This window comes from Malus domestica, chromosome 03 (assembly GCF_042453785.1).
Source record: "Malus domestica chromosome 03, GDT2T_hap1".
NCBI lineage: Eukaryota > Viridiplantae > Streptophyta > Magnoliopsida > Rosales > Rosaceae > Malus > Malus domestica.
Window position 1 is genome coordinate 25,326,245 of NC_091663.1, and position 13,525 is coordinate 25,339,769.

The 13,525-nt window shown below is 37.7% G+C and overlaps 1 protein-coding gene across 4 annotated transcripts; it reads right to left on the bottom strand.

The window, feature by feature from the left end:
• Positions 1 to 3,697: 3,697 nt before the first annotated feature.
• On the bottom strand, positions 3,698 to 7,067 carry LOC103427287 (transcription termination factor MTERF9, chloroplastic-like). 4 transcript variants are annotated; one of them, XM_017330092.3, is made up of 6 exons: positions 6,741 to 7,067; positions 6,056 to 6,247; positions 5,255 to 5,947; positions 4,580 to 4,988; positions 4,289 to 4,393; positions 3,698 to 4,004 (listed from the first exon to the last, which is right to left on the bottom strand). In XM_017330092.3, the coding sequence occupies exons 1-4, from the start codon at positions 7,029 to 7,031 to the stop codon at positions 4,659 to 4,661; spliced, it is 1,506 nt and encodes a 501-aa protein (XP_017185581.3). In that variant the 5' UTR covers positions 7,032 to 7,067; the 3' UTR covers positions 3,698 to 4,004; positions 4,289 to 4,393; positions 4,580 to 4,658. The 4 variants fall into 4 exon arrangements, with proteins under 4 accessions (XP_017185581.3, XP_017185580.3, XP_017185582.3 ...); XM_017330091.3 differs by having other exon boundaries at positions 4,289 to 4,471; XM_017330093.3 differs by lacking the exon at positions 4,289 to 4,393.
• Between the last annotated feature and the right edge of the window lie 6,458 nt (positions 7,068 to 13,525).

Below are 13,525 nucleotides of genomic sequence, written 5' to 3' on the forward strand. Positions count from 1 at the left end.
TTTTGTCTAATTAGAGTTTTATCTCAAAATTAAAAATTTGTGGAATATTGTTTTTTTAATTTGTCACAACGCAAAGTAATAATTCTTTTAATATATATGTGATCATAATTTTCTTGTTATTTGTGATTAGTGTGCGTTTTATAATACATGATAAAAAAATCTCTGTTGATGTGTTTTATGGTTTCAACACGGTTACACAGCCAATGGAAGGATCAAATCATAGGTCTCTTCGGGATAATGTTAGAGAGATTATTATTTAAACTAAATTTTATAAACTATGTAAGTGGGGTTGTTGGTAATTGGATTATTATATAAGTATTAATTAGTGTACTTATTTTTTATTAGTGACATATCACATTGTTTACAAATTTGGTTTAAAAAATTGATCTACTTAACATTACTTATTCGCAAAATGAATAATGCTAGGAGACCAAATTTTTAAACAAAATGATGTGTCACCAATAGAAAATATGCACATTAATTGACGTTTAATTAATAATCCAATCATCAACAATTACGTCATTTGATTCCACAATTTGGTTCAAAATTTTGGTCTCCCTAACATTACCCTCGCAAAATTATACGTTAAAATCATTCAAATCTAATTGAACTTATTTCTCAAACTCATATCTTTGAGTGGGAGTTGTTCATATAGCTAGGTTGGTGATTTTTCTGTTTTTGGTGGTTTTTGTCCACTGGTCAAGAAAATACGAGGAGCAATCTCGATGTTTGTTAAATGTAACTTATAGTAGTGCCTTATTGCCAATGCTTGCAAGATCATCAATGGGTTGTGTGATGTTTACCTCTTGGTGCTTTTCTGTTAGATTTACAATTAACTTTCAAAGTTAAGTTTTTGTGAATGTTATTTTTTCAGTTATTTGAATGTGGCTAATCCATATCTTCTGGCTTACATTTAACATGTCTACATCGTGCACGTTATTGATCGTTCTTAAGAAAAGTTTCTTTTGATTTTTCCCAAAGTAATGCTTAGTGGAGTAGAACTCACCTAAACGTGGTACATTTTTCCTTTATCATTGATTTACTTGATTATCTATACACTAGGTGACAAGTAAGAACGTCTTTTTTTCCAAGTTTCACAAGAACCAACCACCACAACATCCACAAATGAATATTGAGTAGGAATACTGCATTTTTAACTTCTTCTTTTTTTTTAAATTTCTAGTTATTAGAATGAATATATCATCGAAGACAACAAACATAATTAAATAAAAGTGTGGTAACTAAAAAAATCTGTGGATTATTCAAATAAAAATCTCAAAATATCAAAACTAGTAATAAAAATGCTGTAAGATATAGAAAGGACAAACCTGCAGTGTCCTTTGTCTCATTCACTGTCTCTTCCTTTCACTGCTAAATTTAGTTTTCCGAAATTGACATTCACAAAATTATATTTGAGGGTTTTCTATGATCTAAATAAGCAAACCGACCCTGGAATCGATAACGTGCAAGCTTCTGCCCGCAGACTGGATCAAATTATGCCCGCAAGCAGGGCCGGCTCTGGGTGTAGCCTAAGTAGGCAACCGCCTAGGGCCCCATTTCGAGAGGGCCCTCAATTTTTTTTTTTATGTATAAGGAAGTGTTATTGATATTCTAAAAATTTCATCATACACTCTTCACAAGTGTATTTTTCTTTCTAAATATAGAAGGTTTAGAATGTAAAATGAGAATTTTAGAGTGCCAATCATAATTTTCTATATATATTTATATATATAATTTTGTAGTTTGAGTAAAATATCTAAATATGAAATTATAAATATTTTTTTGGAACTTGCCGTGCAGCGTTTTGGGTGGGGGGCCCCAAAAATATTTCTTTTTAAATGTGTGTATATATATAACATATATAAATATATCTTTAGAGTTAGAATTTAATAAAATATTTCACATAATTGTCTTGAAACTTGGCGTACAAAGTGTCTTGAGTGGGGTGAAACTTCAGCAACAATTCAACTTTTTTTTTGGGAATTTAACGCACAACATACTGGTAGCAAGTCTGCGCCTGCGAATCGGTTCTTTCCCACTCCACTTACAGAGATCAGGTGCCCGATCAATGCTTCTCTTATCTTTTGCTTCTTTTTCTATAATTTAATTTGCGAGTGCTGTGTTTGTAAATATAATTAGGATTTTCGATTCTAGGGTTTATGATTTGTTTATTTCAATGCATATTGTTTATGCGAAATCAGAGTATTCAAACTTGTGGATGCACTTAATAAAGTAGTTAAATCCCTTCAAGGAGATACGTGGATTATGGGTGCACTTAACAAGGTTGGTTACTTTTTCTTCCTAACTAGTTTTGGTTCAAGATAATTCGAAGTTTCAATATTGAATTTTACTGTATTGTTTATGCACCTCGTTTTGTGTTGTGTCATTTGTATCAAACTTTTGTGTTGGGTAGTACATAAAATATGAATTTTAGTTTGTTTCTTTGTCAATTTGTTGTTTACAGAATATTGAATTTTAGTTATGTAAACTTAATTAATACATTTGCGTCCAAAAACGCGAGACGAGTAATATTTAAGTAATGTTTGCATATCTTTCTTCTTTGGATATGAATTCTAATGATTTTTGATGTAGAAATGAACTTTTTCATGTATTTAGCGAAATATTTTCTTATAGGTATAAATGTACAATGAGTTGGGTGTCAAAGAACTTTAGGGCCCCCACTCGAAGGCTCGCCTGGGCCCCATTTTTTCAGGGCCGGCCCTGCCCGCAAGTTTCGTTAATACAATTACGTTGGAGGAGGACTTCACTACCAAATGCCAATGCAATATGGTTGTATTATTAAAATCCTTAGCACAAATTGTATTCTAGCTTTTGCGATTGCTGGATGTATTTTTTGTGAGTATTGAGTTATGTGTTCTAGTCTTTAAACAATTTATCTCGTTTCTGTTGAAAAATAATAATATTTAGGTTCATTTTTATTGTTTGGGATTGGGCATTATCCCATCCAAATTAGGGTTTCTTTTGTTCTCTATAAATATGGCTTGTAGTTTAGTATGAGAATAAGTCAGTCATTTCGGTAATCTTGTTTACTTGTTTTCCGTTAATAAAGTAGTCTTCACAGTTACATTTCGTTTGTTTATTTTCAGCTGCTCCTTTGCGATGACTTTATGTGGTCTCGTTCAATTCGTGTGTCCGTAAAACTTAATTCTAGATCAATTTCATGGTCACTAGAACAATAAGCTCAATTGACATCTCTGTATTTGTATGTGTTGACCAATAAAATACTACTCTTATCTTTTTTTTGTAAAATTTTTTTAAGGAAACGGTTTAAAAAAAAGGGTAAAGATTATATGGAAGCCAACTGTGAGATCATGAGTTGAGGTCATATAATTCTAGGGTTACAGCCAGCCAAAAGCCTTGTGACGAGAATTGTATTGTCGCAACAGTGGTTGGGGGTGGTGACAATGTTAAGGGTGGTATCTGGGCCTTACAAAGGCCCTTTGGACTGAATATCTAAAGCCCAAATAAAGTACTTAAGTAATGGGCCCTATAAAGGAGAGCACAGATAAACCAACAGTCAGCAGCAAACAATACACTGCCGCTCCAAGTTACATTTCTGCAGAAAGGCATTCATAGATCTCGGGTTTTTATATATGAAACTTGCACTGGAAAGGCAGCTTTACATTCTAAAAACGAAAACACATCAACATTCAACAAATGTTATAGCAGTCAGATAACAAAACCACACATATACTAACAATATAAATAGAAACTTCGGACGTGCGTATTACAGGTAACTAAAAACAAAAAGTTTAGCAGAAGAGAAAGAAAAAAAAGGTTTACAAGCTAGCAGTGCTGGTTTCCGGGGTTTCATTGAGGATGAACAAGCAACAAAAAGTCATCCTACGGATGACGGATGAAGCATAGAGTAGGTACAAAAAGTGCAAATACAAGAATGCGCCCTTGCGTTTTAAATCAATTGCACTTAGTAAAGCTTCTTGTTTGTCCACTTGAGCGTCGCGAAGATACAAATACACTACAACCTGTAATGAGTTGGTCAATCATTAGAAACTATAAAATCATATAAAACAATGTAATGAGAAAATATCTAGAGAAAGGGCAGTAAATAGAACAATGTAACAGATACATCATGTTGTATTAAATCAATTGTTTACTAATGTGAAGGAATTCAGTACGGATAACCAAAGATGTTAACATTCAAGTGGCAGACCAATTATTCCTCAAACAACTATCGTTTCTTGTTCAATTAGAAATAAATTACCTTAAGTTCCTCAAAGAATAAATAGTATATATAAATATTAATCACCTTAAAAGTATAGAACTCCACGATGAGAGTGTTTTATCTTTTCCGTCACAAGCAGTTAATACTCATCCAGATGCTTTGACCTGGAGCGTAACCTTCTACACAAAACTGGAGCAGCTCCGGTATAAACAAATAATGGCACTGGAGTGCACAACGACAACCTATATACTCTATATGAGAAACAAACTAGCCACCCAAACCAAAAACTGTCAAAAACCTGGAAACCTTCTTATTCCAGATTTGTGATAAGCGGGGGCTCTCAACTTCATGGCAACTTTGTTAACAATGTCATACCTTGAAATTTACCAGCATATGAAGTTGCTAAGGGAGGATGCTTGGCTCATCAAACACGTGTCAGTAACCCACACATACTTTAATGGAGGATGTTATCCCTTTCTTTCATATTTTTTGCAAACTCTTTGAGCAGTAAGCTCTGCCGGAAAGCCAAATATTTATCTAAGCTAGTTCCAGCCCATTGTTGACAGAAGCATTCATCAGTTGGGACCAATGAACTTAGAGGAAATGGCCCCTTAGGAGCTTTCTGCAGAGAAACCAAGAACCTATGTCGAGGGCGAATTCTCTGGTCTAATGACAAGCTTAGGTACATAGGATATTTGGTCAAGGAATGCACTTCGTTATGAAGTTCATTTATCAAGTACTTGTACTTCGGTTTTAAGTTATCCTCCAGTGATAGGGATAGTACCTGCAAGGATATATGTCAGAAATCGACAAGGAACATTGGTAAAGATTCAGAAAATTAACTTGTGAAGTGGGAAGAAGCAAGAAAGCTATTTTTCTTCTTCTTCGGAACTTGACAGGTTATCAGTAAAGGAAGTCATGAATCATAGTACTCCAAAATACATAAACATGAAAGAAAAATTGTTTCTTGTCACACAAGTATGAATAAATCCCATCCAAATAGAAAGAACGCAACAATAATCCAATGGGCATAAAGGAAAGTAAGCATACCTGTGTTAGACTAGTTAAAACTTTCAAGATGTCAGAATTACACATCCCAATACTCCTAAGGAAATTGATCCTGGGCAATAGCCCATCATCAATGCTATAGTGGAGGAACTGAGGATGTTTTTTAACCATCTTCACTATACTATCTCTGGTTGCTCCTATTTCCTTAGAAAGAAATAGCAGACGAGTATTCCATGATATATCAATCCGCTGAACCAGAATTTGAGGGCTTAACTGCACAACTTTACCCAAATCCTTTTCCTTAATCCCAACCTCTTCAACTAAGTATCTCACAGTTGGTTTCAACGAGTTCTCAACACTATAGGAGAAGAGGGATGGAGTAGCAGCAATAATCTGCCCGACCCTGGAATTCGGAATACCCAGACTCATCAGGAAAGCAACATGGGACTTCAAATTGTTCTCAACTGTATATTCGAGGATCTGTGGCTGCCTCAAAATCATTCTTCTTACATCTCTCTGTTTGACACCAACACTCAACAAATATTCCAACCTTTCCTTTGCTGAGCACACATTTATTTGAAGAGAAGGCATATGTCTCTCATACATTTGAATAAAGTGTGATTCCTTAAGCCCAAATGTGCTTAGATAATCAATAAGGGGTAACCACTTCTCATCCAATTGGACTTCTTCTGACAGTCGAGGGAATCTATCCTCCATAGCCTTCCTTGTTGCTAGCTGAAATCAAATAAAACAAATCAGCACTTTCGTATGAAATGGTGTACAAATGTTCAACTATAATTGATCATAGAATTTGAAAGCTCTTCATGTCAATCCACAAGCTACCTTTCCCTTGCGAGGAACATCCACGGAAGTGACTTCTTTTTTTTTGCTTGGACTATAATTGTAGTCTTCCTTGTTACTCTTCTCTAGAGTGCGCTTGCTGTTTCTGCCATCCAAATGACCATTGGAAAACCCCTTGTGGGATTTGGGCCTCTTTCTACTAACATCAAAATCTGAAATTTCCGCAAAGTCATCCTGGGGAAGCAATCCACACAGAAAATTCAGATGATGTTCAAAAAAAAAAAAAAAAAAAAAGCTACTCGTGTCATATATACATTCATACCAAACTAACATTTCATCCAATAGCTTATCACATCACATATAATTATAAACAACTGATCACAACCCAACAATCAATTTTCCGAATGTTGGGTGACGAAATGCGAAATACTTTCAAGCTCATCGTCTTTCATTATACATTTAGCTTGTTGCATACATTTTCAAGAACCCAAAAAGCTTGAAAGGAAAAAGAAAAAACCCACAAAACCAGCATCAACCTCAATCCAATAAGCAACCAAATGAAGGGAAAAACCAACAACTCCAAAAGAAAAAAACTTGAAACTACAAATTAACCTATACAAACAAATGGGCAGTACCAAAAAGTCAGCATAACTGAAGCAGCAGCATTCTTATTATGCTTATAATTAATGAAAAACAAACAAATGGGGGTGCAGAATAATTTACTCACATTGAGCAACCAATCGTCGTCGGACACGTCAGTAACACGAGAGACCTGGTCGTCGTCGTCTTGGTCGTAGGGGGTGAGAGGCTGGCCATAGCGGGACCGGCGGTTGGACTTGAGAATTTTGGGGTTGGAGTGGGTGGAGAGCACCACGAAGCGGCAGCTGGAATTGGACCTCCTTTTGCGACCAGAGAGATTGGAGAGAGTAGTAATGATGAACTGGGATTGAGAGAAGAGTTTCAGACAAGAAGAGGAGGAGGAGGAATGGGAGGAGGGGCAGAGAGAAAAAGGTACCATTTTACTAGATAGAGGAAGAGAGACAAAGAATATACCCTAAAACCCTCTACAGAATTATCTATATTATCGTTATCTTCTTCTTTTTTTTCTTTTTTTTTTTAAAAAAAAAAAAGAAAAGAAAAGAAGAGATAACTTGTGGCACATTATGATTATGCACTCTTTTTGGGCCAAAGAAGTTATAAAAATTTCACTCTGCTAGTGACCACAGTTAAGCAGACTCATCGGCTCGAAGCATCGAATCCGGAACCTTTCACATTTTTTGTTTATTGAGGAACCGCATTCCGTGTCTCTTGTTGTGGTTATTATCTTTTTATTTTTATTTTTTTGGTGAATGTGGTTATTACTTTCTTATGCTGTCAAAAGGATCAGGATCATCTCCTGAGCTAAGGGTAAGGATCCTCCTGAGCAGGTCCATCGGACTGTTCAAATTTTATCTAACGATTACAATTATTATAACTTTTAGAGGGACTCTATTTTTGTAACCATTGGATAAAATTTGAATGACCTGATGTGCTTACTCAGGAAGATCCTCACTCTTAACTCAGGAGAGAATCTTGATCCCTGTCAAAATATATCTTTTTTGGGTACAGAGTCTCACAGACTTCAGAGACAAAAATAAATTTCTTTTTTCCTTTTTTCTTTCCTGATCAGCTCCTAACCAAACTATTTTTCGACTCTTACACATTATTTTTATTTTTTACTATCAAACGGATAAACAATTAGTAACACAATTAAACATAGATGTGTAGAAAAATAAAACTAGTGTGTTTATCATATCTTTTTTTTTTTTTAGGTTGAAGTGTCAATTTAGTCTCTAATTACCTCAGTGAAAATTAAGTCTTTGAATTATTTTTCGGTAAAATAAGTCCCTAAATTCATTAAAAATTGCTAATTTCATCCCTATTATTATATTCAAAACTATTTTATCTAATTTTTCTTCAACTTAAGTCACCTAACACACTTTAGAGTGTAATATCATCATTTTCTTGCCTATAAGCCCTTAAAATTTCATATAGGTTACGAATTTAACGTTTAATTTACCGTCCAAAGTTAACTTCATATACTATTTCTTTTTGAAAATTACCAATCTACCCTATAATGTGTATCACATGCAAGTAACATGGCCTAAATTGAAGGAAAATTGAATATAGTATCTTTGAATATAATATTAGGAATATAATTGGCTGATTTTTAGAATTCAATGACTGATTTTTCAGAAAAAAAAAATAGTTTAGGAACAATTTTCACTTAGGTAATAATTCATGAACTAAATTAGCAATTCATCCTTTTTTTTTAAATTTGGTAAGACATGCCTCAACCCCGTTACCCTCCAAACACAAGGATGGGCACGTGATGGTCGATACCCGAAGGTGACGAAGCCATTTTAATATCCATGCAAGTTATGAAGAAAGAACATATGTAAATGAAATAAGTAAATTTAAATATAATGAAATATGAAATGCATGCAAGCCTAATATCTTTATAAAAACATGCAATTTGAGAAGGGTCCACTGATAGATAGTTTGTCACCAAAGAGCCGTTCAAGCTAGAAAGAATGGGGTCGCTGCTAACAACGCACCTCGGAACGAGACGAGCAGATTGGTACCTTTCTTGACGACTAACTCACCATGGTTTGGCTGAAAAATGGCCTGGAAGGTCGTGGGTTCACCGGAAAACTGGTATTTCGTCGAATTTCTGAGTAAACCTTAGGAGGCCCAACCGAGATCGGAGTTGGTCAGAAAAATGGCTAGAAGGTGGCAAAAGGACCATGGATTTGAAAATTTCCAGAGTTAAACAGTGACTTCCTTTGTATTTTTCGTGTTCCTACATCACCAAAACCACCCAAAAACTTACTAATTGTGAACCTTGACACGATCTACAATGATATGGACCAATTTTGAGATTTACCTTCACTGGAAACGGCAAGAATTCACCAGAGAAAAAGGTTGCACAGTAAAGGTTCTACTGTGCAAAGAAAGGGAAATGAGTGTGTGGTGAACTCGCCATGCTTGGGGATTCTTGACGTGGTGCTTGGGTGGTGGTGCGCTGTCGTGGACGAAGAGAAAAGGGAGAGTTCGAAGGTGAGATGAGCGAGAGCACGGGAGAAGCGAGAAATGAGAGGGCGGGAGAGTGATGATGAAAAGGAAAGAAGAAGAAAAATAAGAAAATAAAGAGAGGGAAAGAGATCTTGGGACAGGGAAGGAACACCCCAAAAAAATGGGGAATTAGACACGTGTCAGCCAAGGGAAGATCCAAAATGGAGAAATATCTTTTAATGTGAATTTGCATAAATGCCCTTGACGTTCAAAAATTTGTAAAAACTTCGATTTAGCTCCGAATTCAAATCTGCTTGCGCCTACACATTCGTATTGATGAGTGCTACGTGAATAAATTAAAAGAAAAATTCCTACATTCATAAAATGAGAGTCAACGCTTTCGTTGTTAGGGGTATTTTTGTAAATTTAACTAATTAAAACTTAAAATTTAAGACGGGTTGTTACAATTTACCCCATTAAGAAAATTTCGTCTTAGCTATGGTTCTGCGCGATAAACACTTTCCTGGGCAATCATTTTGGGAGGCGCGGTTGGGAAGGAATTCTTCAGAGGGATTGGAAGGTATTATTGAAGTGGAAATGTTGTTAGAGCGAAGGTTGAGATGGAGAGTGGGGGATGCGATGAGCATCCGGATTTGAGATGATCCTTGGATACCGAAGCCACCAACATTTAAGGTTACTCCAAACCATAACCTTCAGGCTAAAATGGTGATGAAGTTTGTTTGTACCATACTTAGGGCCTCCGTATTTAGATCTCGTATAAATACTCGGGGGACTCAAATGTAATTATGTAATAAATGAAGGGGCAAATATGTAATAAGTGAGAAGCCCTTATTCTATAAAAGGATTCCTCACTCTCCTTATTAGGGGAGGCCAAGAGAGAGGCTAAGTCTTAGGCCATGGGAAGAGAGCCTGACATCCCCAAGAAAGGCTCATATCCAGCAACCCCCTTACACTCTCAAACTCTCTTTTTCTCTAGGGGACTCCCCCTCACCCTTGTAATCCATACATACAGTTAAAGAGAAATACAATCAACATCAGTGTGGACGTAGCCCAAACATTGGGGTGAACCACGATACATCTTGTGTTCTTCACTTTCTTGCAGATTCATAGTCGGATTTACGTTGTTCTAAGACCCATCCGGTTTTGTGCATCAACATTTGGCGCCGTCTATGGGAATCGACATGACAAGCCATGTCGGTTCTCTCTCAAATTTTCATCTCACCACCGTGAAACCTTCATAACCTCACCACTGTCCACGGTGGATCTGCAAAACCCAAGAGACAACCACACCCACTCAACAGTTTTCCTATTTCATCTCCATCGTTCGACTTACATATTATTCTTTTCACTTATCTAGTTCTGATATATATAATACTCTTTGTCCTTGGAAAGACTCTGAACTCTGTTTGCTCAGAAACCAAAATCATTAATCTACTCGCTAAGTGTTGTTAGGTTTCTGAGAAAGTTTCAATCTTTGTATTCGTGTTGTTAGGATTTCATTTGGGTTGTCGGGTTTGGACATGGAGACCGGAATCATCGGAGTGTCGGAGTCGGGTCTGGATGCAAAGAATGAGAAGAGGGTTTTGAGGGCGGAGATCGATACTTCGGCCCCTTTTGAATCGGTTACTGGAAGCCCTCTCAGCTTGCTAATAAGCCTTCTGAACATCTGAACCTGCGACTGCTAAGTCTGAGAGAGATGGAACGGAACAACATTTTCACCATCACACTCATTTGCCTTCTTGTCGCCAACATCGGAAGATAGGCTCCATCGTCCGCGCCTACTAACTCTCCTGCTATTCCAACCACCACCCCTCCAGCTACTACACCAGCTGCAGCTCCTAAGCCCAAGTCACCATCTCTGGTTGCCACCCCCAAATCTTCTCCCACTCCGGCGTTGGTTCCACCCAAGCCGGCCGTTGCTCCGACTCCCAGCAAGACCAAGAAGTCGAAGCACAAGTCTCTGGCGGCTACTCCGACTCTAGATGTGGCCAGCCCGCCTGCGCCAGAGGGACCTGATGCTTCGTCTCCCGATGCTGTTTTCGCAACTGTGTTCCTTCACTTATTACAGGAAGAAGGTGAGGGAGTGCCCGATCTCAAGGACAATCAAGGACAATCCCGATCTCGACGCCAAGCCTTCGAGTCCTTCGGAATCCATCTCCTCTCCAAAACAACGACGTGGTGGAAAAGAGTGACGTCGTCATTTTCTCGGTCAAACCTCAAGTTGTTAAAGATGTAGTTTTGTAGTTAAGGCCGCTGCTTTCCAGGAAGAAGCTGCTTGTTTCAATTGCTGCTGGTGTCAAATTGAAATATCTGCAGGAATGGGTAGGTCACAGCCGATTTATTAGGGTAATGCCAAATACTCCTTCAGCTGTCGGTGCAGCAGCTTTAGAAAGTGTCAAAAAAACATCCATGGCGCCACTGGTTCAGAGCTCTCAACCATGGGTCGAAAAATATTGGCCGAGACAAGTGAAAGATGTAGCGCAGCAGGACGGGGTGGTCCGAGTCCTCACCAACACCCTCGAGACATCAAATTGTCCTCACATGCTCTTCTATGGTCTGCCGGGTACTGGGTTGGGATCACTTGCTTCGAGACAGCAATAGGGTTGGGATGCTTGCTTCGAGGCCCATAGCGTCAAGGCTCTTCCTCCTATTTCAAATCTCAACAATAAGGACAAGTTGATCTTACTGGAGTAAAGAAAAAGAAAAAAAGATATGAGAATAATGGAGAAAAACAGAGACAAAAAGTAGAAAGCAAGCATGGCTGCCCACCCACTCCATTGTCTAAAAAGAGGGCGCGCTGTCGACCACCCACATGCAAAAACAAGGAATAAGGGGAAGCTTTGCTCTGCGAGAGCACATGGGAAAGCAAAAGCAAAACAGAAAAACAAAAGCAAAGCAGAGAAACAAAAGCAAAAGCAGAAAACAAAAGAAGATAAAAAAGCAGACACAATTACGGTGGTGATGGCATGCAGAAAGGGGAATTATGGGCGTGACCCATTGAGCAGAGGGTCGGATTTATTTTTGAATGATGTGATTTATTTTTCTTATCTTTTGGAAACATCTGTATAACCCCATCAGAGGGTAATAAAAAAAATAAAAAAAAACGACAAGCCCAAAATAATGGGCTGGATTGTTATGTGGAGGGCGAAGACCCATATGCCCAAAAGAGCCAGGCCTTATGGTTTCAAAATTAAAACCTCCATCCCTCCACTTAAGGTTCACCCCTATATTATCACCAACCAGGTGATCAAAAGTACGTCCAGTACTCCAAAATTATTCGGCAGTCTGCCGCTATTATGACCAACTAGGTGATCAAAAGTACGTCCAGTACTCCAAAATTATTCGGCAGCCTACCACTATCATCACCAACCAAGTGATCAAAAGTACGTCTAGTACTCCAAAATTATACATGACCATCACTCATGTCAATCCAAAATTATACATGAGCATCACTCATGTTAATCATACATAAACATTCATGAGCATCACTCATGTCAACATACATGAGCATCACTCATGACAATCACCATCATACATAAGCATCACTCATGTCAATCATACATAAACATTCATGAGCATCACTCATGTCAATCATACATAAACATTCATGAGCATCACTCATGTCAACATTCATGAGCATCACTCATGTCAATCAACATAAACATTCATGAGCATCACTCATGTCAATTAGCTTCAAAAGCTTCATTTATAGAGCTCCAGCTTCGAAAGCTTCATTTACAAGAGCTCCAGCTTCAAAAGCTTCATTACAAAAGCTCCAGCTTCAAAGCTTCACTTGTAAAGCTTCACCTACAAAGCTTCAGTGCAGGGTATACAAATACTGCCTCCGAACAACTGCCACTTCGGCCCATATAAGGATTGAATTTGAAGTCTCCAGCCAACAGACTCTATTGACTGAAGACTTGGGGGACTACACTATGCACCATATATTGGATTTCCGCAACTGGGCCTCATGAAAAATACTTGGGGGACTTAGCCCATTATTTATGTACTGAGGAGTGAACCCTTATTCTATAAAAGGGACTCCCTCACTTTCATTAGAGAGCACCCATGAGCATCACTCATGTCAATCAACATAAACATTCATGAGCATCATTCATGTCAATCAACTTCGAAAGCTTCATTTACAGAGCTCTAGCTTCATTTACAAAAGCTCCAGCTTCAAAGCTTCACTTTCAAAGCTTCACCTACAAAGCTTCAGTGCATGGTATACAAAGACCACCTCCGAACAACTGCCACTTCGGCCCATACATGGATTGAATTTGAAGTCTCTAGCCAACAACCTCTATTGATTGAAAACTTGGGGGACTACACTATGTACCATATATTGGGCTTCCAGAACTGGGCCTCATGAAAAATACGTGGAGGACTCTAGCCCATTATTTATGTACTGAGGAGCGAACCATTATTCTATAAAAA

What these genes read in the sequence shown, in the direction of transcription:
- LOC103427287 (XM_017330093.3), bottom strand. Translation starts at nt 7,031, where the DNA reads ATGGTACCTTTTTCTCTCTGCCCCTCCTCCCATTCCTCCTCCTCCTCT. An exon ending in ACGACGATTGGTTGCTCAAT is followed by an intron (nt 6,248 to 6,740) that starts GTGAGTAAATTA and finishes TTGCTTCCCCAG; the next exon opens with GATGACTTTGCGGAAATTTC. An exon ending in ATGTTCCTCGCAAGGGAAAG is followed by an intron (nt 5,948 to 6,055) that starts GTAGCTTGTGGA and finishes ATTTGATTTCAG; the next exon opens with CTAGCAACAAGGAAGGCTAT.